Here is a 27,858-nt window from a genome sequence, read left to right as displayed (position 1 = left end):
ACACAAGAACTAACACCCTCTAGTGGTGAAAAACTGTCAAAATGCCCTGAGAGAAGAGGCGTCCTTTAAGGGCTTAGAAATTAGCATATGAACCTCCTAGGTTTAGCTTTCAACTAAGAATACCAAGAGAACAAAGATAAATTGCTGATAAAAGTAAATTGGAAAATTGTTTAAAATTACATTATCTATCTGAATCATGAAAGTTTATTTTGGACTAGACTGTCCCTTTGAATTTGAATTTACCGTCTCTTTAAATGAAAAGTGGTCTTTGTTTTGTAAAATTATTAATGACCCCACTTCAAGCTCTGTTTTAAAGTTTGATTGTCTTGGTCCTGTAAAAGTTTAACAAACTCTCCATTTGTAATAAACACATTGCTGGAATATATTAGATTGGAATTCAACATTTTCTTATTCAAAAGCCACTTTAGAATTCACAATTGGTATTTGTCAATTTGAAATCAATACATGTAGAACTAAGAGGGAAAAGCTGACCTGTATAGTTTAAGCAGCCTACACCTTTCTAGTGAGAACTAGGAAAGATGAGTTATTTACCAAGATGTGTTTAAACTCACTCTGCAGACTAATCCATTTGATGTGTCTCACTTGCAATGGTTTTTATCACTTTTACTTTGCCACAAATTAATATCATTGAGAAGACGCTTTGACACTGCACCAACATATGGATAATTAAAAGATGTACAAAACAAGTCACCGTTCAGCTTAAAGTATATTGCAAACACAGCAGAAAACATTATTTTGTGACAACACAGCTTTGGAAAGCTTCTAAATATTAGGCAGGACCTCAAGAAGTCAAGGACTGTTCTAAGTAGGCTATAGAATTATGACAGCCTTAAAGGGATACTAAACGCAAATTTATTCTTTCAAGATTCAGATAGAGCATGCAATTTTAAGCAACTTTCTAATTTATTCCTATTATCACTTTTTCTTTGTTCTCTTGATATCTATATTTTTGGTTCAGAACCTGGGTAGCGCTTGCTGATTGATGTAGCTACCAATAAGCAAGCACTACCCAGGATGCTGAACCAAAATTGGGCCGGCTCCTATGCTTACATTCCTGCTTTTTTCAAATAAAAATAGCAAGAGAACGAAGAAAAATTGACAGTAGGAGTAAATTAGAAAGTTGCTTAAAATTGCATGTTCTAGCTGAATCATGAAAGAAAAAAAAATCGGTTTAGTGACCCTTTAAGTAGCTCTGTATTCAGCCAATCATTACAAAATAATATACTTATACTCCATCTCGTATCCGAGATTTCGCTAATAATGTGATTGATCACAAAACTATCTTTTTAACTTCATCTGGTCTTGTCAATGTGAATCCTGTGATCCCAATGCAAAACACTTCTGAAGTTAGTACCCTAAAGCTTGTTCTTGTTACCTCAATTTCGTAACATGACTTGTGAAATTAACCTGTTGTGCTCCAAAATCATGTAGATATATTTGTATGACTATCTAAGCAATTTAAACAGTATAGTGGGCATGTGTGTTTGTTGGGTTATGAATCTGGTCAATGTTTAAAGGGACACTGAACCCAAATTTTTTCTTCCATGATTCAGATAGAGCATGCCATTTTAAGCAACTATTATCACATTTTCTTCATTCTCTTGGTATCTTTATTTGAAATGTAAGAATGTAAGTTTAGATGCCGGCCCATTTTTGGTGAACAACCTGGGTTGTTCTTGCTGATTGGTGGATAAATTCATCCACCAATAAACAAGTACTGTCCATGGTTGTGAACAAAAAATAGCTTTGATGCCTTCTTTTTCAAATAAAGATAGCAAGAGAACGAAGAAAAATTGATAATAGAAGTAAATTAGAAAGTTGCGTAAAATTGCATGCTCTATCTGAATTGTGAAAGCAAAAATTTGGGTTCAGTGTCCCTTTAATATTGTAAATGTGCTTATTCTTAAGTTTTTAATGTTAAAGGGACAGAAAACCCCATAATTTTATTTCATGATTTGGATAGAACATACAATTTTAAACAACTTTCCAATTTACTTCTATCAACAAATTTGCTTTATTATCTTGTTATCCTTTGCTGAAGGGACAGCACTGCACTACTGGCAGCTAGCTGAACACGTCTAGTTAGCCAATCACAAGAGACAAATGTGTGCAGGCACCAATCAGTAGCTAGCTCCCACTAGTGTAGGATATGTGCGTATTTTCCAAAAAGGAATACCAAGAGAACGAAGCTTATTTGAAAATAGAAGCAAATTTAAAATGACATGCTCTATCTGAATCATGCAAGTTTTTCCTATCCCTTTAATTGATTGAGCAGGTAGTGTTTGTATCTGTTTAGTGATGTTGGTTTCTACTAATATCCAATATGGCGGGACGGTAATGCTTGTACAATTTACAGATGCACAAAACCAATGTTACATTCGAAAACATTTTTGAGTTCTTCATAATAATGGTTTATTAAGTCCTTCTAGGTTCGGCATCCAATAGGTGAAAAATGGCCTTGTAAATATGTTGTTTAGTATTGAGATTTGCATTTGTCAAAGAAAAAAAAAAAAAAAAAGTACTTCTGACAAATAATGAATGGCTTTGTATCAACAAAGAGGAGGCTTCGAGGCCTACTTATCAAGCCGTCAACCTACTTGCATTCGACGGCACTAATACGCTCGCCTAACATCGCAGCCGCGGATCTGAGTACGCTCTCAATATTTATATAAATATCTGTCAAAAAGCCGCGCACCAAGTACGGGGCGATGAGCAGCGGACTAATGTTAAAGGGACACTGAACCCAAATTTTTTCATTTGTGATTCCTATAGAGCATGCAATTTTAAGCAACTTTCTAATTTACTCCTATTATCAAATTTTCTTCATTCACTTGCTATCTCTATTTGAAAAAGAAGGCATCTAAGCTTCTTTTTTGTTTCAGAACTCTGGACAGCACTTTTTTTATTGGTGGATGAATTTATCCACCAGTCAGCAAGAATAACCCAGGTTATTCAACAAAAATGGGCCGGCATCTAAACTTACATTCTTGCATTTCAATTAAAGATACTAAGAGAAGGAAGAAAATTTGATAATAGGAGTAAATTAGAAAGTTGCTTAAAATTGAATGCTCTATCTGAATCACGAAAGAAAAAATTTGGGTTCAGTGTCCCTTTAACTAACAGTCACCGATCTCGCTGCTATTCGGCTTTTTCACAGCTTTATTTATACCCTGTCACTAAATACTGCCACTATACTAAACTGTTTAACCCCTATCCCGCCCCGACTAAATAAAGTTATTAACCCCTATCCCGCTGCTCCCCAACACCGCTGCAACTCTAATAAACGTATTAACCTAAACCCTAAACCTCGGTCCTCCCACATCACTACCACTTAATAAACCTATTAACCCCTAAACCAACAGCCCCCCACATCGCCATAAAATAAATTAAACTATTAACCCCTAAACCTAACAACCCGCTAACTTTATATTAAATATTAACTCATCCCTATCTTATAATACACTTAAACTTACCTTTAGATTTAAATTAAACTATATTAAACTAATAATTAACCTACCCTAACTATTATACTAAAATTACATTAAACTATATTAAACTAATAATTAACCTACCCTAACTGTTATACTAAAACTACATTAAACTACAAATTAAATTAACTATATTATATATTTAAACATGTAACCCATCTCAAATAATTTAAATCTACAATAAAAAATTACAAAGTTACAAAAACTAACAACTAAGTTACAAAAAAATAAACACTAAGTTACACAAAATAAAAAAAAATTATCAAATATTTAAACTAATTACACTAAATCTAAGAGCCTATCGGCTAGATTTAGAGTTTTGTCGGTAACGACCCGCGTAGCTAACGCATGCTTTTTTTCCCCCGCACCTTTTAAATACCGCTGGTATTTAGAGTTCTCAGAATGGCTGCGTTTTCAGTGCGTTAAGCTCCAAAAAGGGAGCGTAGAGCATAATTTACCGCCACTGCAACTCTAAATACCAGCGTTGCTTACGGACGCGGCCAGCTTCAAAAACGTGCTCGTGCACGATTCCCCCATAGGAAACAATGGGGCAGTTTGAGCTGAAAAAAAACCTAACACCTGCAAAAAAGCAGCCAATCAGATTCAAGTTCAATCCGATTGGCTGATCCGATCAGCCAATCAGATTGAGCTCGCATTCTATTGGCTGTTCCGATCAGCCAATAGAATGCAAGCTCAATCTGATTGGCTGATCGGATCAGCCAATCGGATTGAACTTGATTCTGATTGGCTGATTCCATCAGCCAATCAGAATTTTCCTACCTTAATTCCGATTGGCTGATGGAATCCTATCAGCCAATCGGAATTCGAGGGACGCCATCTTGGATGACGTCCCTTAAAGGAACCTTCATTTGTCGTCTAGTCGTTGGAAGAAAAGGATGGATCCGCGCTGGAGGTCTTCAAGATGGAGCCGGTCGTCATCAGATGGAAGAACATAGAAGATGCGGCTTGGATGAAGATGTTTGCTGGTCCGGATGTCCTCTTCTGCCCGCTTGGATCAAGACTTCAGCCGGAGGATGGATGTCTTCAGCCCCCCGCTTGGGCTTGGATCAAGACATCGGAGCCAGGACGGATCGGTGTGATACCCGGTGTGGTGAAGATAAGGTAGGAAGATCTTCAGGGGCTTAGTGTTAGGTTTATTTAAGGGGGGTTTGGGTTAGATTAGGGGTACGTGGGTGGTGGGTTGTAATGTTGGGGGGGGGTATTGTATGTTTTTTTTCTCCAGGCAAAAGAGCTGAATTCTTTGGGGCATTCTTTTTTATTTTTTGTACTTTAGTTAGTTTATTTAATTGTATTTATTTGTAGGTATTTTATTTAATTAATTTATTGATAGTGTAGTGTTAGGTTTAATTGTAGATAATTGTAGGTATTTTATTTAATTAATTTATTGCTAGTGTAGTGTTAGGTTTAATTGTAACTTAGGTTAGGATTTATTTTACAGGTAATTTTGTAATTATTTTAACTAGGTAGCTATTAAATAGTTAATAACTATTTAATAGCTATTGTACCTGGTTAAAATAAATACAAAGCTACCTGTAAAATAAATATTAATCCTAAAATAGCTACAATATAATTATAATTTATATTGTAGATATATTAGGGTTTATTTTACAGGTAAGTATTTAGCTTTAAATAGGAATAATTTATTTAATAAGAGTTAATTTATTTTGTTAGATTTAAATTATATTTAACTTATGGGGGTGTTAGTGTTAGGGTTAGACTTAGCTTTAGGGGTTAATACATTTATTAGAGTAGCGGTGTGGTCCGGTCGGCAGATTAGGGGTTAATAAGTGTAGGTAGGTGTCGGCGACGTTGAGGGGGGCAGATTAGGGGTTAATAAATATTATGTAGGTGTCGGCGGTGTTAGGGGCAGCAGATTAGGGGTACATAAGTATAACGTAGGTGGCGGCGGTGTGCGGTCGGCAGATTAGGGGTTAAAAATTTTTTATTATAGTGGCGGCGATTTGGGGGGACATAGGTAGTTTATGGGTGTTAGTGTACTTTAGAGCACAGTAGTTAAGAGCTTTATGAACCGGCGTTAGCCCAAAAAGCTCTTAACTCCTGTTTTTTTTCTGCGGCTGGAGTTTTGTCGTTAGATTTCCAACGCTCACTTCAGCCACGACTCTAAATACAGGCGTTAGGAAGATCCCATAGATAGGATACGCAAATTGCGTAGGGGGATCTGCGGTATGGAAAAGTCGCGGCTGCAAAGTGAGCGTTAGACCCTTTAATGACTGACTACCGCCAAACTCTAAATCTAGGCCTATGAAAATAAAAAAGCCCCCCCAAAATAAAAAAAACTCTAGCCTAAACTAAACTACCAATAGCCCTTAAAAGGGCCTTTTGCGGGGCATTGCCCCAAAGAAACCAGCTCTTTTACCTGTAAATAAAAAATACAAATACCGCCCTAACAGTAAAACCCACCACCCACACAACCAATTCCCCAAATAAAATCCTAATCTAAAAAACCTAAGCTCCCCATTGCCCTGAAAAGGGCATTTGTATGGGCATTGCCCTTAAAAAGGCATTTAGCTCTTTTTCAAAAGCCCAAACGCTAATCTAAAAATAAAACCCACCCAATAAAGCCTTAAAAAATCCTAACACTAACCCCCGAATATCCACTTACAGTTTCTGAAGAGCCGACATCCATCCTCAACGAAGCGGCAGAAGTCCTCATCAAAGCCGGCAGAAGTCTTCATCCAAGCGGCCGAAGTCTTCATCCAAGCCCGCAGAAGTCTTCACCCAGACGTCATCTTCTATCTTCATTCAAGACATCCGACGCGGAGCATCCTCTTCTTACGACGTCTTCTTTGGAATGAATGTTCCTTTAAATGACGTCATCCAAGATGGCGTCCCTTAGATTCCGATTGGCTGATAGAATTCTATCAGCCAATCGGAATTAACGTTGAAAAAATCCTATTGGCTGTTGCAATCAGCCAATAGGTTTGAGCTTGCATTCTATTGGCTATTCCAATCAGCCAATAGAATGCAAGTTCAATCCTATTGGCTGATTGCAACAGCAAATATGATTTTTTCAACCTTAATTCCGATTGGCTGATATAATTCTATCAGCCAATCGGAATTTAAGGGACGCCATCTTGAATGACGTCATTTAAAGGAACCTTCATTCCGAAGAAGATGCGGTCTGGGTGAAGACTTCTTCGGGCTTGGATGAAGACTTCGGCCGCTTGGATGAAGACTTCTGCCGGCTTCGATGAGGACTTCTGCCGCTTCGTTGAGGATGGATGTCGGCTCTTCAGAAACTGTAAGTGGATTTTTGGGGGTTTATTGGGTGGGTTTTATTTTTAGATTAGGGTTTGGGCTTTTGAAAATGAGCTAAATGCCATTTTAAGGGCAATGCCCATACAAATGCCCTTTTCAGGGCAATGGGGAGCTTAGGTTTTTTTATGTAGGTTTTTATTTGGGGGGTTGGTTGTGTGGGTGGTGGGCTTTACTGTTGGGGGGTATTTGTATTTTTTATTTACAGGTAAAAGAGCTGATTTCTTTAGGGCAATGCCCTGCAAAAGGCCCTTTTAAGCACTATTGGTAGTTTAGTTTAGGCTAGGGGCTTTTTTATTTTCATAGGGCTCTTAGATTAGGTGTAATTAGTTTAAATATTTGATTTTTTTTTTTTAACTTAGTGTTTGTTATTTTTTTGTAACTTAGTTGTTAGTTTTTTGTAACTTTGTAATTTTTTATTGTAGATTTAAATTATTTGAGTAGGGTTAGGTGTTTAAAAATATAATATAGTTAATTTAATTTGTAGTTTAATGTAGTTTTAGTATAACAGTTAGGGTAGATTAATTATTAGTTTAATATAGTTTAATGTAATTTTAGTATAATAGTTAGGGTAGGTTAATTAATAGTTTAATATAGTTTAATTTAAATCTAACGGTAAGTTTAAATTTATTATAAGATAGGGATGGGTTAATATTTAATGTAAAGTTAAGGGGTTGTTAGGTTTAGGGGTTAATAGGTTAATTTAGTTTATGGCGATGTGGGGGGCTGGCGGTTTAGGGGTTAATAGGTTTAGTAAGTGCTAGTGATGTGGGAGGCCAAGGGTTTAGGGGTTAATACATTTATTTAGTTGCGGTGGGCTCCGGGAGCGGCGCGATAGGGGTTAATAACTTTATGTAGGTGGCGGCGGTGTTGGGGCGGCAGATTAGGGGTTAATAAGTATAATGTAGGTGGCGGCGGTGGCGGGGCGCAGAGGCGGCGGTGTAGGGTGCGGCTGATTAGGGGTGTTTAGGCTTGGGGGTTATGTTAGGGTGTTAGGTGTAAATGTAACTTTTATTCTCCCATAGAAATCAATGGGATATCGGGCAGCAGCGAACATAAGCTTTCGCTGCTTTCAGACTCCCATTGAATCCTAGGGCGGCGGATTGAAAAGCAGGTACGCTTGGCTGGAATAGTGGCGAGCGTACCTGTTAGCAGTTTGTTAACTAGCAAAAGTAGTCAGATAGTGCCGAATTTGCATTCGGAACATCTGTAATGACGTAAGCATCGATCTGTGTCGGACTGAGACCGGCGGATCGTATGTTACGTCACAAATTTCTACTTTTGCCGGTCTGTATGCTTTGATAACTAAGGGGAATCAGGCTCTCCACAATTACGCTGCGGAATTCCAGCGTATTTGCAGTTGACGACTTGATAAGTAGGCCTCTTCATCTGTAGTTGTAAATGTGCCGATAATAATCAAACGATAGCTTGTGATCAATCCTTTGTATTTGTTAGATGATAACACAAAGACTCAACAAGAACACATTGGATTAAATAAATGCAACCGAATAATGATAGCAAAAACGTATACTAAGAAAGGAATATACCGTAAACATTTAACGGGATAGGAAAGTCAAAATTAAACTTGACTGCATGACTCAGATAGAGCATATAATTTTAAGACACTTTTAAATTCACTTTTATTTTCAAATGTGCTTTGTTCTCTTGGTATCCCTTGTTGTAAAATAATATGCACATATTCTACACTAGTGGGAGCTAGCTGTTGATTGGTGACAGCACACTTTTGTCTCTTGTGATTGGCTATCTAGATGTGTTTGTGCTTTCATTATTCGGTTGCATTTATATAATCCACTTTGTTCTTGTTGAGTCTTTGTGTTATCACCCTAACAAATACAAAGCATTGATCACAGGCTATCGTTTGATTATTATCAGTACATTTACAACTGCAGATAAGGCCTTCTCTATGTTGATACAATTACAATCAGCCATTCATTATTTGTCAGAAGCACTTTTTTTTTTTCTTTGAGAAATGGCCCTGTCCAAATCTTAATACTAAACAACATATTTACAAGGCAATTTTTCACTTATTGGCAGCCGAACCTAGAAGGACTTGAGAAAACCATTATTATGAATTTGGGAATATTTATGTGTAGCAAAAATCTAACAGAAAATTGTATTTTTCTCAAATTCTCATGAGAGTGGAACAATCACAATATTCAAAAGGTATTTTACACCAAAAGCAGGTAAAATAATAAATTAATGTACTGTGCAAAAGTTTAAGACAGGTGTGAAAAAATGCTGTCAAGTTAAAATGCTTTAAAAAAAATAGAAATGTTAATAGTTTATTTTTTTCATCAATTAACAAAATACAAAAGTGAGTGAACAGGAGAACAATCTAAATCAAATCAATATTGGGTGTGACCATCATTTGCCTTCAAAACAGCATCAATTCTTCTAGGTGCACTTGCTCACAGTTTAAGGAACTCACCAGGTAGGTTGTTCCAAACATCTTGGTGAACTAACCACAGTCCTATGGATTTAGGCAGCCTTCATTTCCACAGTACTGTATATTACAAAGTGGCTTTATTTACCTTACTGAAGCATTTTAGTAGGGATTCAATTTTGAGATTAATGTCCTGTTAAATTTAATGTTAAATGTATTTCATGTGTAGAAAAAAAAAAGATGTGCAGGGAAGTAAATGTTGTTTCCCCGAATATTTGTTCTCTGCACTATTCAAATTTTACACTGGTTTTTGTTAAAACAAAGGTAAATGTTTTGAAGCTACAGGTGAAAAGTTAACCTGTAGCTACATACTTACCATAACGCTCTGGAGAGCGCACTTACCCGATTCTCTTCTTGTCAGAGCTCTGGCTGAGCTAAAAAAAAAAGGCTTAACAGTTCGGCTCCCAGGACCTGCTCTAAAGTTAGCGTGTTAGGGTAAGACAGTAGCTACATGTGAACTTTTCACCTGTAGCTTTGAAACATTTACATTTGTTTTAACGAAAATGAATGTAAATATTAAAAAATTAAAAGGAAACAAAAACTGACGAATTTTATTAGTATTTTTTCATGTTCTTTAAATTTCATGGCGCATTAATTCAGATATTAATTTTCGAAAACAAAAATCCGATTTTTGGTATGAATGCACTTTCGTCCAAAAACGAATCTCTAGTAGAAAATCATTGTAATTTCCACTATCACAATACAATACATACAACCATTTTATATCTCAAAGGAGAGGAATCATGTTCTTCCATGTGAAAGCAGCATACATTAGAGCTTCTGTATTACATCACAATATGACACTATCACAAGGCGTGGTTACGCACCGATATTCGCCCAATCCTCACAGATAGGTATTTGGATGCTAGATTAAGAGACATTGTTCTTACCCTACCTGCATATGTCAGAGACACAATGGATGTTTTAAGTAACATAGAAAATGATTGAAGAATATACATTTCTTGCAACATGTGATGTGGAGTCTCTCTACATAGAGATCATAAAAAATGGTTGTCATGCAATGGAATATTTTTTGAGGATGGAATCCACTAACAAAAATAAATTTATAGTACTTCTTGAATTTATCTTAAGACAAAATTATTTTGTTTTTAATGACAGCACCGCCATGGGAGCTGCTTGCATTCCCACCTATGCAAACATTTATCTTTGCTGGTGGGAATGAGAATTTGTTTTTGGTGACGTCCTTAGTCATTACACAGAACATATATTATTGTGGCTCAGATACATAGAAGATATTTTCATTTTGTTGAGAGGAGACGTTAAATTTATTCAAACAGTTTATTGAAGAACTTAATCATAACTAAATCAATCTGAAATTGACATATGAAATCAGTTTTGAAAAAATACATTTTTTGGATTTAACCATTTACAGAGATATGTGTGGTAAGATTAAATCTGACCTATTCCATAAACGCACTGCCACAAAATATTTTGTATTATTAGAGTGCCCATCATAAGTATGTGAAACAAGCAATACCTATTGGGGAATTTTAACGTATTAAAAAAAATTGCTCTGATATAAACTTGTTTAAAGGGACAGTCTACACCTTAGCCATCTTAAAGTCTTACCTTAGATTAAGCTGCAAATAGTCTGCTGCACCCATTTCTATATCATGCAGCAGGAATGGTAAAAAAAGTTATTTTAAAATGAATATTGTTTCTGGACAGTTTGAAATGGCTGCCAAGCTCCACCCACCAATGACATCACGATCTGGGCTGCATCTATGCACTCTGCTGAATAGCATTGACAGTCTGTTGAATCCAACTAGTGAGCCTTTTGTGATTGGAAGCAATATGCAGCCCAGATCGTGATGTCATCGGTGGGTGAAGCTTGGCAGCCATTTCAAGCTGGCCAGAAACCGTTTTACAGTTCCTGCTGCATGATATAGAAAAGGTGCAGGAGATTATTTGCAGCTTAATCTAAAGTAAAACTTTAAGATTACTATGGTGTAGACTGTCCCTTTAAAGAAAGAGTCAAATAAATGACTAAGAGATTAAAAGAGAGAGGTTGCCCCAATAGTATACTGCGTAAAGCGTATCATAGAGCCCTACATACCTCGAGTTTAGAACTATTACAAGTCAAAAGGAGGAAGGACTCTGATAAGAAAGTAAGGTATAGCTTGGTGGCTATATTCAGCTCCTAACAAACGATGACAATTTAAATGTTTCATGTACTTCTTACAAGCTTATAGATGTGGGACCAGTTGAAGGATGCTTCTCTGGTATGTAACAATAAGAAATCAAAATTATGTTTTGGGTCTAGACTGTCCCTTTAAGTGTATCCATTTGATATCTCAGAAATCCTTTAAGATTACTATGGTGTAGACTGTCCCTTTAAAGAAAGAGTCAAAGAAATGACTAAGAGATTAAAAGAGAGAGGTTGCCCCAATAGTATACTGCGTAAAGCGTATCATAGAGCCCTACATACCTCGAGTTTAGAACTATTACAAGTCAAAAGGAGGAAGGACTCTGATAAGAAAGTAAGGTATAGCTTGGTGGCTATATTCAGCTCCTAACAAACAATGACAATTTAAATGTTTCATGTACTTCTTACAAGCTTATAGATGTGGGACCAGTTGAAGGATGCTTCTCTGGTATGTAACAATAAGAAATCAAAATTATGTTTTGGGTCTAGACTGTCCCTTTAAGTGTATCCATTTGATATCTCAGAAATCCTTTGAATTATTAGTTTCAAAAAGGTATGGTTATTTAATATCTATGACTATTTAATCAATATTATATTAGGGTTTACTCATTAGAAATATTACATTATTTCAAGTGGTGAAATGGTTAAGAGTGATGTGATTGGTTTATAATAAAGGATCGTGATTGGTTCTTTTGGATATAAATAGGATAGTGTATACTGTTTGTAAGTTACACCTATTGAAATAGCCATACAGAATCTGGGAAAAGTGCTGTGTTTTTAGCCTTTTAATGTTATTTTAAATAAAAACATAATTTATGCTTACCTGATAAATTTATTTTACTTGTAGTGTATCCAGTCCACGGATCATCCATTACTTATGGGATATTAACTCCTCCCCAACAGGAAGTGCAAGAGGATTCACCCAGCAGAGCTGCTATATAGCTCCTCCCCTAACTGCCATTACCAGTCATTCGACCGAAAACATGCAGAGAAAGGAAAACCATAGGGTGCAGTGGTGACTGTAGTTTAATGGAAAAATTACCTGCCTTAAAGTGACAGGGCGGGCCGTGGACTGGATACACTACAAGAGAAATACATTTATCAGGTAAGCATAAATTATGCTTTCTCTTGTTAAGTGTATCCAGTCCACGGATCATCCATTACTTATGGGATACCAATACCAAAGCTAAAGTACACGGATGACGGGAGGGACAGGCAGGCTCTTTATACGGAAGGAACCACTGCCTGAAGAACCTTTCTCCCAAAAAAACAGCCTCCGAAGAAGCAAAAGTGTCAAATTTGTAAAATTTGTAAAAAGTATGAAGAGAAGACCAAGTTGCAGCCTTGCAAATCTGTTCAACAGAAGCCTCATTCTTAAAGGCCCAAGTGGAAGCCACAGCTCTAGTAGAATGTGCTGTAATTCTTTCAGGAGGCTGCTGTCCAGCAGTCTCATAGGCTAACCGTATTATGCTACGAAGCCAAAAGGAGAGAGAGGTAGCCGAAGCTTTTTGACCTCTCCTCTGACCAGAATAAACGACAAACAGGGAAGACGTTTGTCGAAAATCCTTAGTTGCCTGTAGATAAAATTTCAGGGCACGGACTACATCTAGATTGTGTAGCAGACGTTCCTTTTTCGAAGAAGGATTAGGACACAAAGATGGAACCACAATCTCTTGATTGATATTCCTGTTAGTGACCACCTTAGGTAGGAACCCAGGTTTAGTACGCAGAACTACCTTGTCTGAATGAAAAATCAGATAAGGAGAATCACAATGTAAGGCAGATAACTCAGAGACTCTTCGAGCCGAGGAAATCGCCATTAAAAACAGAACTTTCCAAGATAACAACTTGATATCAATGGAATGAAGGGGTTCAAACGGAACCCCCTGTAAAACATTAAGAACTAAGTTCAAACTCCATGGTGGAGCAACAGTTTTAAACACAAGCTTGATCCTAGCTAAAGCCTGACAAAAAGCTTGAACGTCCGGAACTTCTGACAGACGTTTGTGTAAAAGAATGGACAGAGCTGAAATCTGTCCCTTTAAGGAACTAGCGGATAAACCCTTTTCTAAACCTTCTTGTAGAAAAGACAATATCCTAGGAATCCTAACCTTACTCCATGAGTAACTCTTGGATTTGCACCAATATAAGTATTTGCGCCATATCTTATGGTAAATCTTTCTGGTAACAGGCTTCCTAGCCTGTATTAAGGTATCAATAACTGACTCAGAAAAACCACGTTTTGATAAAATCAAGCGTTCAAAGTCAGCTTCAGAGAAATTAGATTTTGATGTTTGAAGGGACCCTGGATCAGAAGGTCCTGTTTCAGAGGTAGCGACCAAGGTAGACAGGATGACATGTCCACTAGATCTGCATACCAAGTCCTGCGTGGCCATGCAGGCGCTATTAGAATCACTGATGCTCTCTCCTGTTTGATTCTGGCAATCAATCGAGGAAGCATCGGGAAGGGTGGAAACACATAAGCCATCCCGAAGGTCCAAGGTGCTGTCAAAGCATCTATCAGAACCGCTCCCGGATCCCTGGATCTGGACCCGTAACGAGGAAGCTTGGCGTTCTGTCGAGACGCCATGAGATCTATCTCTGGTTTGCCCCAACGTCGAAGTATTTGGGCAAAGACCTCCGGATGAAGTTCCCACTCCCCCGGATGAAAAGTCTGACGACTTAAGAAATCCGCCTCCCAGTTCTCCACTCCCGGGATGTGGATTGCTGACAGGTGGCAAGAGTGAGACTCTGCCCAGCGAATTATCTTTGATACTTCCATCATTGCTAGGGAGCTTCTTGTCCCTCCCTGATGGTTGATGTAAGCTACAGTCGTGATGTTGTCCGACTGAAACCTGATGAACCCCCGAGTTGTTAACTGGGGCCAAGCCAGAAGGGCATTGAGAACTGCTCTCAATTCCAGAATGTTTATTGGTAGGAGACTCTCCTCCTGATTCCATTGTCCCTGAGCCTTCAGAGAATTCCAGACAGCGCCCCAACCTAGTAGGCTGGCGTCTGTTGTTACAATTGTCCAGTCCGGCCTGCTGAATGGCATCCCCCTGGACAGATGTGGCCGAGAAAGCCACCATAGAAGAGAATTTCTGGTCTCTTGATCCAGATTCAGAGTAGGGGACAAGTCTGAGTAATCCCCATTCCACTGACTTAGCATGCACAATTGCAGCGGTCTGAGATGTAGGCGTGCAAAGGGTACTATGTCCATTGCTGCTACCATTAAGCCGATCACCTCCATGCATTGAGCTACTGACGGGTGTTGAATGGAATGAAGGACACGGCATGCATTTTGAAGCTTTGTTAACCTGTCTTCTGTCAGGTAAATCTTCATTTCTACAGAATCTATAAGAGTCCCCAAGAAGGGAACTCTTGTGAGTGGAAAGAGAGAACTCTTCTTTTCGTTCACCTTCCATCCATGCGACCTTAGAAATGCCAGTACTAACTCTGTATGAGACTTGGCAGTTTGAAAGCTTGAAGCTTGTATCAGAATGTCGTCTAGGTACGGAGCTACCGCAATTCCTCGCGGTCTTAGTACCGCCAGAAGAGCACCCAGAACCTTTGTGAAGATTCTCGGAGCCGTAGCCAATCCGAATGGAAGAGCTACAAACTGGTAATGCCTGTCTAGAAAGGCAAACCTTAGATACCGGTAATGATCTTTGTGAATCGGTATGTGAAGGTAAGCATCCTTTAAATCCACTGTGGTCATGTACTGACCCTTTTGGATCATGGGTAAAATTGTCCGAATAGTTTCCATTTTGAACGATGGAACTCTTAGGAATTTGTTTAGGATCTTTAAATCCAAGATTGGCCTGAAAGTTCCCTCTTTTTTGGGAACCACAAACAGATTTGAGTAAAACCCTTGTCCTTGTTCCGACCGCGGAACCGGATGGATCACTCCCATTAATAAAAGATCTTGTACGCAGCGTAGAAACGCCTCTTTCTTTATTTGGTTTGTTGACAACCTTGACAGATGAAATCTCCCTCTTGGGGGAGAGAATTTGAAGTCTAGAAGGTATCCCTGAGATATGATCTCTAACGCCCAGGGATCCTGGACATCTCTTGCCCAAGCCTGGGCGAAGAGAGAAAGTCTGCCCCCCACTAGATCCGTTCCCGGATCGGGGGCCCTCGATTCATGCTGTCTTAGGGGCAGCAGCAGGTTTCCTGGCCTGCTTGCCCTTGTTCCAGGACTGGTTAGGTCTCCAGCCTTGTCTGTAGCGAGCAACAGCTCCTTCCTGTTTTGGTGCAGAGGAAGTTGATGCTGCTCCTGCTTTGAAATTACGAAAGGAACGAAAATTAGACTGTCTAGCCTTAGGTTTGGCTCGGTCTTGAGGCAGGGCATGGCCTTTACCTCCTGTAATGTCAGCGATAATTTCTTTCAACACGGGCCCGAATAAGGTCTGCCCTTTGAAAGGTATATTAAGCAATTTAGATTTAGAAGTAACGTCAGCTGACCAGGATTTTAGCCACAGTGCTCTGCGTGCCTGAATGGCGAATCCGGAATTCTTAGCCGTAAGTTTAGTTAAATGTACTACGGCATCTGAAATAAATGAGTTAGCTAACTTAAGGGCTTTAAGCTTGTGTGTAATCTCATCTAATGGAGCTGATTCAAGTGTCTCTTCCAGAGACTCAAACCAAAATGCTGCTGCAGCCGTGACAGGCGCAATGCATGCAAGAGGTTGCAATATAAAACCTTGTTGAACAAACATTTTCTTAAGGTAACCCTCTAACTTTTTATCCATTGGATCTGAAAAGGCACAGCTATCCTCCACCGGGATAGTGGTACGCTTAGCTAAAGTAGAAACTGCTCCCTCCACCTTAGGGACCGTTTGCCATAAGTCCCGTGTGGTGGCGTCTATTGGAAACATCTTTCTAAATATCGGAGGGGGTGAGAACGGCACACCGGGTCTATCCCACTCCTTAGTAACAATTTCAGTAAGTCTCTTAGGTATAGGAAAAACGTCAGTACTCGCCGGTACCGCAAAATATTTATCCAACCTACACATTTTCTCTGGTATTGCAACTGTGTTACAATCATTCAGAGCCGCTAACACCTCCCCTAGTAATACACAGAGGTTTTCCAGCTTAAATTTAAAATTTGAAATATCTGAATCCAGTTTGTTTGGATCAGAACCGTCACCCGCAGAATGAAGCTCTCTGTCCTCATGTTCTGCAAATTGTGACGCAGTGTCTGACATGGCCCTAATATTATCAGCGCACTCTGTTCTCACCCCAGAGTGATCACGCTTACCTCTTAGTTCTGGTAATTTAGCCAAAACTTCAGTCATAACAGTAGCCATATCCTGTAATGTGATTTGTAATGGCCGCCCAGATGTACTCGGCGCTACAATATCACGCACCTCCCGAGCGGGAGATGCAGGTACTGACACGTGAGGCGAGTTAGTCGGCATAACTCTCCCCTCGTTGTTTGGTGAAATATGTTCAATTTGTACAGATTGACTTTTATTTAAAGTAGCATCAATACAGTTAGTACATAAATTTCTATTGGGCTCCACTTTGGCTTTAGCACATATAGCACAGATATCTTCCTCTGAATCAGACATGTTTAACACACTAGCAAATAAACTAGCAACTTGGAAATACTTTTCAAGTAATTTACTATAATATGAAAACGTACTGTGCCTATAAGAAGCACAGAAAAAGTTATGACAGTTGAAAATTAATAAACTGAAAAGTTATAGCATCAAATCTTTGTAAAAAACACAATTTTAGCAAAGGATTGCTCCCATTAGCAAAGGATAACTAACCCTGATAGCAGAAAAAAAAAAAAAAAAAATACAGAAATAAACGTTTTTTTATCACAGTCAACTACAATCTCACAGCTCTGCTGTGAGTGATTACCTCCCTCAAAACAAGTTTTGAAGACCCCTGAGTTCTGTAGAGATGAACCGGATCATGCAGGGAAGACAATAAACTTCTGACTGAATCTCCCCCTCACACATAACAGTGAGAGAGATCAGTAAACTGTCATAAATTAAATAAAACGACTGCCAAGTGGAAAAAAATAGTGCCCAAAACATTTTTTCACCCAGTACCTCAGAAAATTAAACGATTTTACATGCCAGCAAAAAAACGTTTAACATTAATAAATTGAGTGTTATTAAAAAGCCTGTTGCTAGTCCCTGCAAATTAGGCTAAAGTTTTATGCATACAGTATAATTCCAGTGAAGTGCCATTCCCCAGAATACTGAAGTGTAAAATATACATACATGACAGCCTGATACCAGTTGCTGCTACTGCATTTAAGGCTGAGTTTACATTATATCGGTATGGCAGAATTTTCTCATCAATTCCATTGTCAGAAAATAATAAGCTGCTACATACCTCTTTGCAGATTAATCTGCCCGCTGTCCCCTGATCTGAAGTTTACCTCTCCTCAGATGGCCGAGAAACAGCAATATGATCTTAACTACTCCGGCTAAAATCATAGAAAAACTCAGGTAGATTCTTCTTCAAATTCTACCAGAGAAGGAATAACACACTCCGGTGCTATTATAAAATAACAAACTTTTGATTGAAGGTATGAAACTAAGTATAATCACCACAGTCCTCTCACACATCCTATCTATTCGTTGGGTGCAAGAGAATGACTGGTAATGGCAGTTAGGGGAGGAGCTATATAGCAGCTCTGCTGGGTGAATCCTCTTGCACTTCCTGTTGGGGAGGAGTTAATATCCCATAAGTAATGGATGATCCGTGGACTGGATACACTTAACAAGAGAAATACTATCTTGTTTTATGGCCCTGCAGCATATTACTATCCAGAAGTTTGTAGAGTCAGGAGCAGTTTTAAAGTGAAGGTAAACTTTGGTGAATGAAAGCCCATTTTTTAAAAATACTATTAAAAACAGGGGCACTTTCATTCATCAAAGTTTACAAAGCAGCCGTTTTGATTAAAAACTTACCTTTTTTTCTTTTCACAGCCAGAGCAGCTTCCCCCTCCTGGAAATCCTCTCTTCACACGTCAACAATGACTAATTCGGCTTCCTCCAATCACTGCTTTCACCCCAGGGTAGTCATTGCCTAAGGCCATGCTGTGATTGGAGGAAGCCGGATTAGTCATTGCTGACGTGTGAAGAGAGGATTTCCAGGAGGGGGAAGCTGCTCTGGCTGTGAAAAGAAAAAAAGGTAATTTTTTAATAAAAACGGCTGCTTTGTAACCTTTGATGAATGAAAGTGCCCCTGTTTTTAATGGTGTTTTTAAATAAACGGGCTTTCATTCATCAAAATGTACCTTCACTTTAAGCTAACTGAGATGCTTTGATATCTCAGTTTGTTATTGCGAGTACATTGAGATCAGGTGCATAAAAAAATGTGGGTAACAATTTGGCTTATACTTCTGGTTTCCCTATTGCTTGCCACATTTTTGCGTTATGGTGGCACCCTTTTCCTTTTTTTCTATTACTACTGTTCCTTTAAGTGTGAGTATAATGTAATGTTACTCTATTAGTGACTCTCCTTAAATATAAATAACATTTGGCGTTCCCATTCTAAAGGAAATTCTGTTTCAGTTTTCTTTTATTTTAAATACACATTTCCATGGTTATAAGCATTTCTATGTGAATAAATAAAAGCAATCAAATTCCCTATATGTAAAACAGAGTACAATGCATTGTCTTAATAAATAGTAGTCTAATTTAATACTCTGGCTCTTTTTTTTGTTTATTATTTATGTGAATCCCTTGGGATATTTTACATATTCAGTCCCATGGCTTGTAATTATGAAAATACACTTACTCATCAATTTTATTATTAACTTCTCAAGCAAGTAATCATAAAGGCCGATTGAAGAGATGAACAAAAGAAGAAAATATGTCAAGAGAATAAAGAAGACAAATTGAACTAATAAGTATAAATAACTTGAATTAAATCACTGTAATTTCAAATAATGTAACCATATACAAATAATAAAAAAATAAAAAATCTTACTCTAGTGATCCCGGTTAACATATAGATGTGTGTAGAGAAAATCTTAGGTCTGTAAATGTCTTTATTAAACTTATATTGATCAACCTACAATACATATTTAACACAGCAGGATATACAATGAATGCATATTACTTTGGGGATTTTATTATTGAAAATTATAAGGCCAAAAGTTTAAAAGGTGACTTATAAACAGAAATTACATTTCTCTTACTTGCAGAAATGTTTTAATACCACTGTGAGAAGGGTCGGCCATGGTTGCTTTGACTATGGGGAAATTTAGGTTCAAAATATCTGTGAAATCATGGGCAATTTAATATTACTGTGTCTTGAGTACTGGATAAGCATGCTAGCATTACGATTTGTGATGCTAGTTAAATAGGCACCACATTTATTTTTTACTCAATATTAAATATACACGGAGAGAATGTAGTAAAAAAATAAAAAAAATCCCTTGCGAGTGGAGAAGAAAGAATTACTACACTTAATTGTACAAATCACAACCACAAATGAGAACCATCTGGCCTATCTTATAGGCACATTTTCTTTCTCCCGTCATTATTTTTTCCACCTACCACAGCTTATTGCTATTACAGTTCACAGAATAATATAATCCTATTTACAAAACGGAGGAAGTTTCTGACAATTCCATAATAGCCAAAAACTATAACAACTGGTGCCGGAAAATGGCTCTATAACAGTACAAGACAAAAGGAGGAACACTGAGCATTGCACCCAGTTCCAAAACTTTCTTACTACAACAGAAGCCATAAGTGCTTATAAAGTTAGCAGATTCAAAAGCAGCTTCACAAGATTGATGTTGAAGAACCTATAAACCAAGTTTAAATCCCAAGAAGTAAGGCGATGTTTGAAGTCCAATGCATTCTTTCATGAGCTTGAAAGAAAGAGAAAATGTCAATCTGGAGTGACATCACTGGATGATTGAACATTAAAAGAACAGAAACCTTTAAAAGATATAATAGCTTATATCTTATTTATGTAATCCTGGTGAAGATCTAAAATTTGCAGAACAGATAGAGAAGAGCAGTTCAAGCTGAAAAGGGTCAGACATTGAGGCCCTTGAATGATCACATGTACAATAATAAAGCTGGAACTTGCATTCATATAGAGTTTCCTTTTGTGGTCCCTCTCAGCCACCAATAAAGTTAATTCACGAAAAGAGAAACCCATCGCAGCTTCCTATTTAACACCTGGAAAGCAGCCCACATCAGCAATATGCATTCTGTAGAAATAGACCACAAGCCACTCTGGCAGGAAAGGAGTTAAAAATGACAGATTGAGTGAGTAACCAAATACAAACATAATGAATATATGTAGACATTGACGGAACTTTACATAAATTACTGGATATTAATAATAATAAATAACAGTCTAAGTGCATATTATGTTTCAATATCCTAAGCATTTTAATTATGCCAGATATGCCCTTTGTGAAAGGTTGTTAAAATATAATTTATTTAAAAATGAATGGAAAACTACATGACATAATTAAGACAAAGCCACGGTCTGGCACAAGATTGAGTAGAAAACATATTTTCTTGAAGTCATGGCACATTGCACACTTTTACATTTATATAGCGCCAGCAAAGGCCGCAACATTGCACAATGTGTTATACAGTATGATTAGGCAGATATATATTTACTTAAGCAAGACAGGAAATAAAACTAAATATTTATCAAATGCTGCTATCAACTGAGATTAGGTTTATTAGTTGTTTGTAGAAAAGGAAATCTCTAAGATCTGGGGCACATTACTAATAGAGACCAATTAAGTCTATATATGAATCTGCAAAAAAGAATAATGTATCTCTTAAAACATATATAGGTTAGTGCAAGGTTTCTCCAACTACAATCCTCAGTCCTAGGCTAGTTTCCTGAGTTGGAAAAGTGTGGGTAAAAAGAGCAATAAACTGTAATCACAAGAGATCTAAATGATGATAATTTTCCCTTGGTTTAATTATTTTTTTTTGGTCTATATTAATTAATTTTCACCAGTGTGCCTTAACCGTAGGTTTGTTTGCCACCTACAGACCTGTCAGAGAACTATTGTTTTGTGAGTACAATTCTTTTGCTGTGAAAATTTAAAAAGGTGCTCCCAATCTATTTTATCACTCAAGAGAAGGCTCTCTAAATTCTTAAAGGGCCATGATACCCAAATATTTAAACACTTGAAAGTGATGCAGCATAGCTGTAACAAGCTGACTAGAAAATATCACCTGAACATCTCTATGTACATCGCTATGTAAAAAAGAAAGATATTTTACCTTAAGTATTCAATTCCAATTGCAAAGACTTTAGGCAGCAAATCAGTATGCCTGTCCTGGGGCAGGCAAGGGAGTGAGCCTCATGCACACTCATGTTATTTCACTATTCAGTTTAAGGAAGTTTAGTATGAAATCTCATGAGAGTTAAAGGGACAGTAAACCTAGAAAATAATGTTATATAATTCTGCACATTAGCTAAGATAATGTTATATAATTCTGCACATGGTGCAGAATTATATAACATTATCTTAGCCAAACTTTATTCAACTTAATATTGCCAGTGAAATTTGATTTAAAAAAAAAAAAGAGGGTTTTTCAGACCGCAGCTCTTGCTCTACTGAGCGGGTCTGGTTTTCCCCCAGAGCGCATCTGGGCAGCTGTCTAGTCACAGCCCAGCCCGATGGCGCCATTACACTCAATGCAGCTCGCTCCTGCTCTGTCTGATAGCGGGAGCGAGCTGCATTGAGTGTAATGGCGCGATCGGGCCGGGCTGTGAAATCTTATGTGATCACAGTAAAACAGTTCATGACCTCAGCACTGCGGATGCTGATTGGCTGCAGTTAATTTCTTCGGTTTTTTTTTATTTATTTTTTACCTGCAGCTTAACAGCAGCTGAAGTATAACTTTTTACACAGGACTTACTCTGGTGAGCTGAGGAAGTTGTGATGTAAAATATCTTCCTTTTTCACATAGATGCTCAGGAAATATTTTCCTGTCAGCTTTTTAGAGTTATGCTGCATCAGTTTCAAGTGATTTATCATATGAGTATTATGTCTTTTTAATGCTACATAGCTCATTTCTATGCAGTATTAAATCAATGGGACATTAGACACTTAATACATTTTATAAGCCTAGAGGTTATTCCCTGCATACCTTTTACCAAGGGTGCTACCATATTAAAATCTCTCTTTCACAACCTACCAGTAATATCCTGTTTGCACATGTGCAGTAACTCTCCTTTGGATACCTGCAGTGTAACCTAGGTTCCATAATGACGGTGCCCATGATAAGATGGGAGGGGCATAAAATGTATAAGATAACTGATAAGATAACAGGTAACTATAAAAATATTTACCTTTTGTAGTTAGAACGCCAAGTAATTCTGAAACTGAAACAACTACAGAAGTAAGGAGTTCAGGGCTAGAGAACCACCTTCTTGCTTCTTCATAACAGACCAGCTCACCTTCCTGCCCTACACAAAGGGAAAAAAAAACAAATAGATTTATATTTGTAAGAGTCACTACTAGTACATTTAAGCATTGCTGGGAAAGGTACATATTTCAAATAAATTATAATCCCTGCAACAAACTGTGTTAATTAAACATATGGCAGTTACAGCATAAAAGTGTTAAAAGTAATGTGCAGGAATTATGAGGACTTGGATGCCAAACATTCAGATTTTCAAATAATTTTAGTATAAGATCCCTCCATTAGTTGATGCCAATTTAAAAAGAGAGGGCATCACTAATACTTATGTGGGTCCAGTCACTCTTATAGGTAGAAAAAGGCCAATTTGTATGCACAGCTAAAAGCATGAACTGAGCTCACATAACATAGTCTGATTTTCATGTGCATTAATCTATATCCCACTAAATTACAACTACATACAAATTGCCAGTTAGTTTCTGACTGGCAATCATTACAAACTAAATTTAAAGAAATTTGGTTCAGTAGTTGTAAGATTGAAAGGGAGTCAAATTTTAGGCGTTCATCCATGTGATGTTAGAACAAATGTTTAATCAGTCTTGCACTGCAAAAAGCTGAATGGTCCTGCATGAAATTTGCCAACCATATAGATCTTACGGAAATTTTATGTTCCTTACTTCTGTGCATGTACAACATAAAAAATGGATAAAATGTTGTGGCATGTCGTGCATTTTTATAAAATCATTATGTTGGTTTGTTTTCTGAAGATTGGGTAAGTAGAGAAAAAAAAAAAAATCACATACAAGTCTTTTGAGAAAACACGCAAATCCAATTACAAAACAAACAAACAAACAATATTTATGCTTACCTGAAAAAATAAATTAATTTCATGGTGGTGACAATCCAGGGTTCATTACTCCTGGGAATTCAACTCCTGGCCACCAGGAGGAGGCAAAGATACCCTTGCACAAGCCTTTAATCCCTCTCACTTCTCTGATATCCCAGTCTAACATATAGCTGAGAAAAGGAGAGACATAAGAAAGGACAAAGTTGGTGAAATTAAGTGCATAATAAACTGCCGCCCATAGGACTCTCACCACAATGAAAGAAATGAATTTATCATGTAAGCATATTTTTCATTCTTTCATAAGGTGGTGAGAGTCCACGAGCCATTACTCATGGGTGGGAAAAAGATAAGAAGTGGCCTAATTACCACCCCAAGACTAGGACTTTCCTATTAAAAAGCTATCCCCAAAGAAAAAAAGGAGAGAAAAAAAATTCCACAAAGTAAAATTAATCCAGTAGAATGTGCTAGAAAAATTCTGAAAGGAATTTCCTGCTTTCAAGAAGCCATACTAAATGGCTGCTTTAATCCAGGAAGCTAAATAACGTCTGTAGTACTCTAACCCATACATAGATTAATTAAATGAATGATACATTTTAAAAATTCAAAGAAAAAAATGGTATCCTAATAGAAAAAAAGACTAAGCAATCTCACAAGAAAAGCAAAAACCAGACACTCTGCTGGTGAAAATATTGCAAAAGAAGTAAAGGGAGAATCAAAAATAAAACTTTCATGATTCAGATAGAGCACACAATTTTAAAGGGAAATTAAACCCCATTTTTTATTTCTTGATTTAGAAAGAGCGTGCCATTTTAAACAACTTTCTAATTTACTTTTATTATCTAATTTGCTTCATTCTCTTGATATCCTTTGTGGAAAGCATATCTAGATAGGCTTAGTAGCTGCTGATTGGTGGCTGCACCATAGATGCCATGTGCGATTGGCTCACCCATGTACATTGCTATGTCTTCAATAAAGGCTATCTAAAGAATGAAGCAAATTAGATAATAGAAGTAAATTGGAATGTTGTTTAAAATTGTATTCTCTATCTGAATCATGAAAGAACATTTTTTGGTTTAGTGACCCTTTAAAACAACTTTCCAATTCACTTCCATTATCTAAATGTGCACAATCCTTTTGTACGCAAACTTTCTGAGGCACCAGCTCCTACTGAGCATGTGCAAGAATTACAGGATATATGTATATGCATTTTGTGATTGGCTGATGGCTGTCACATGATAAATTAGGAAGGAAAATTTAACTAACTGACATTTGTAGAAAAAAAAAAATACTACTCAATTGAAATTGAAACCAAGTTCTACTGCATTGTCTTTTTAAGTTTAATTTATTGATTATGCAATTCTACTGAGTTTAGTGGTCGTTAATCCCTTTCAAAAGAATCAGAGTGTTTAAATTATTCAAAGGAAGCCCTTGTAAAACTTTTAAAACCACTAACGTTCTCAGAAAGAGAAACTATCTCACTATTAGACGTCAAGTGACTAGATTTAAACAAAGATTTGAATGTCAGAGATCTTGCAAGAAACAAGCAGATAAGTCTTGATTAAATGTTCTGTAAGAATTGAAGAATTAAGATAGCAGTAAAACTAGATAGGAAAAACTGCACATCCAACCTAGATCAGCATAACCAGATCTGCATGATCAAGCTGAAGCTATCAGAATTACTGACTAGCAAGAGAGCTTGACATTAACTATGCCACTGAGAGAACAAACAAAGGCGGACAAAGATCATAAAAAGGCAAAAGAAAAAATAAATCTGATGCTGAAACCATTTCACCCAAATCTTCCGAACATAGAGCCAATCACGAAAGAATGAAGAGGCTGTTTAAACTTGGATCTGAACCGGAAGAAAAAGTTGCATGGTACGGTATACCAAGACTATCAGAGAAAAAGACTCATAATTGAGAAGAATTTCTGAGAATTGACTTTCCTAATGTGCCTGTGAAAAAAACAGCAGAAGGCTGTTTGTAAAATATGTTAAAAAGGAAAAATAGTGTCCATAAATGGGACCACAGCAATACCCTGGGATCTTATGATAGACAAAGGAATTCCCAGAATCTGTGCAAAAGTTAGGGAATTATAATAAGTACCATGGAAGAAATACAGAACGTTTTTGTCTAGAATGACCAGAACTAGGAACTGGAGGAAAAAATTATGAAGAAAAGCATCCTTCAAATCTATCAAGAACATAAATGAACCATGATGATCTATAATAAAATGGAACAAACAGAATACATCTCAAGAGAAGAAACTCTGAGAAACCTGATACAAATTAGGTCAGAAAGTTGACTCTTTCTTGGGGAAAAAAGAACAAATTTGAATACAGTCTTTAATCTAACTCCAAAAACTGGAACAAAGGCTAACACTTTCTAGGTTCCAGGTCAAGGGCTGAACGAAAAAACATAAAACATAATTTATGTAAGAACTTACCTGATAAATTCATTTCTTTCATATTAACAAGAGTCCATGAGCTAGTGACGTATGGGATATACATTCCTACCAGGAGGGGCAAAGTTTCCCAAACCTTAAAATGCCTATAAATACACCCCTCACCACACCCACAAATCAGTTTAACGAATAGCCAAGAAGTGGGGTGATAAGAAAAAAGTGCGAAGCATATAAAATAAGGAATTGGAATAATTGTGCTTTATACAAAAAATCATAACCACCACAAAAAAGGGTGGGCCTCATGGACTCTTGTTAATATGAAAGAAATGAATTTATCAGGTAAGTTCTTACATAAATTATGTTTTCTTTCATGTAATTAACAAGAGTCCATGAGCTAGTGACGTATGGGATAATGAATACCCAAGATGTGGATCTTTCCACACAAGAGTCACTAGAGAGGGAGGGATAAAATAAAGACAGCCAATTCCTGCTGAAAATAATCCACACCCAAAATAAAGTTTAATGAAAAACATAAGCAGAAGATTCAAACCGAAACCACTGCCTGAAGTACCTTTCTACCAAAAACTGCTTCAGAAGAAGAGAATACATCAAAATGGTAGAATTTAGTAAAAGTATGCAAAGAGGACCAAGTCGCTGCTTTGCAAATCTGATCAACTGAAGCTTCATTCCTAAACGCCCAGGAAGTAGAAACTGACCTAGTAGAATGAGCTGTAATCCTCTGAGGCGGAGTCTTACCCGAATTAACATAGGCAAGATGAATTAAAGATTTCAACCAGGATGCCAAAGAAATGGCAGAAGCTTTCTGGCCTTTTCTAGAACCAGAAAAGATGACAAATAGACTAGAAGTCTTTCGGAAAGATTTAGTAGCTTCAACATAATATTTCAAAGCTCTAACAACATCCAAAGAATGTAACGATTTCTCCTTAGAATTCTTAGGATTAGGACATAATGAAGGAACCACGATTTCTCTACTAATGTTGTTGGAATTCACAACCTTAGGTAAAAATTCAAAAGAAGTTCGCAACACCGCCTTATCCTGATGAAAAATCAGAAAAGGAGACTCACAAGAAAGAGCAGATAATTCAGAAACTCTTCTGGCAGAAGAGATGGCCAAAAGGAACAAAACTTTCCAAGAAAGCAATTTAATGTCCAATGAATGCATAGGTTCAAACGGAGGAGCTTGAAGAGCTCCCAGAACCAAATTCAAACTCCATGGAGGAGAAATTGACTTAATGACAGGTTTTATACGAACCAAAGCTTGTACAAAACAATGAATATCAGGAAGAATAGCAATCTTTCTGTGAAAAAGAACAGAAAGAGCAGAGATTTGTCCTTTCAAGGAACTTGCGGACAAACCCTTATCTAAACCATCCTGAAGAAATTGTAATATTCTCGGAATTCTAAAAGAATACCAAGAAAAATGATGAGTAAGACACCAAGAAATATAAGTCTTCCAGACTCTATAATATATCTCTCTAGATACAGATTTACGAGCCTGTAACATAGTATCAATCACAGAGTCAGAGAAACCTCTTTGACTAAGAATCAAGCGTTCAATCTCCATACCTTTAAGTTTAAGTATTTCAGATCCGGATGGAAAAAAGGACCTTGCGACAGAAGGTCTGGTCTTAACGGAAGAGTCCATGGTTGGCAAGATGCCATCCGGACAAGATCCGCATACCAAAACCTGTGAGGCCATGCCGGAGCTATTAGCAGAACAAACGAGCATTCCCTCAGAATCTTGGAGATTACTCTTGGAAGAA

At 37.3% G+C, this 27,858-nt stretch overlaps 1 protein-coding gene across 1 annotated transcript in view; it reads right to left on the bottom strand.

The window, feature by feature from the left end:
• The window catches only part of CCDC171 (coiled-coil domain containing 171), an 849,190-nt gene that overhangs the window by 423,387 nt on the left and 397,945 nt on the right, over window positions 1–27,858 (bottom strand). The window contains 1 exon segment of the mRNA XM_053700001.1: window positions 22,754–22,870. Coding sequence (XP_053555976.1) covers window positions 22,754–22,870 — 117 coding nt within the window.

The sequence above is a fragment of the Bombina bombina genome, chromosome 2, assembly GCF_027579735.1.
Source record: "Bombina bombina isolate aBomBom1 chromosome 2, aBomBom1.pri, whole genome shotgun sequence".
Classification (NCBI taxonomy): Eukaryota; Metazoa; Chordata; class Amphibia; order Anura; family Bombinatoridae; genus Bombina; species Bombina bombina.
The sequence above is the reverse complement of the archived record's forward strand: the minus strand, read 5'-3'. Positions and strand labels throughout refer to the sequence as shown.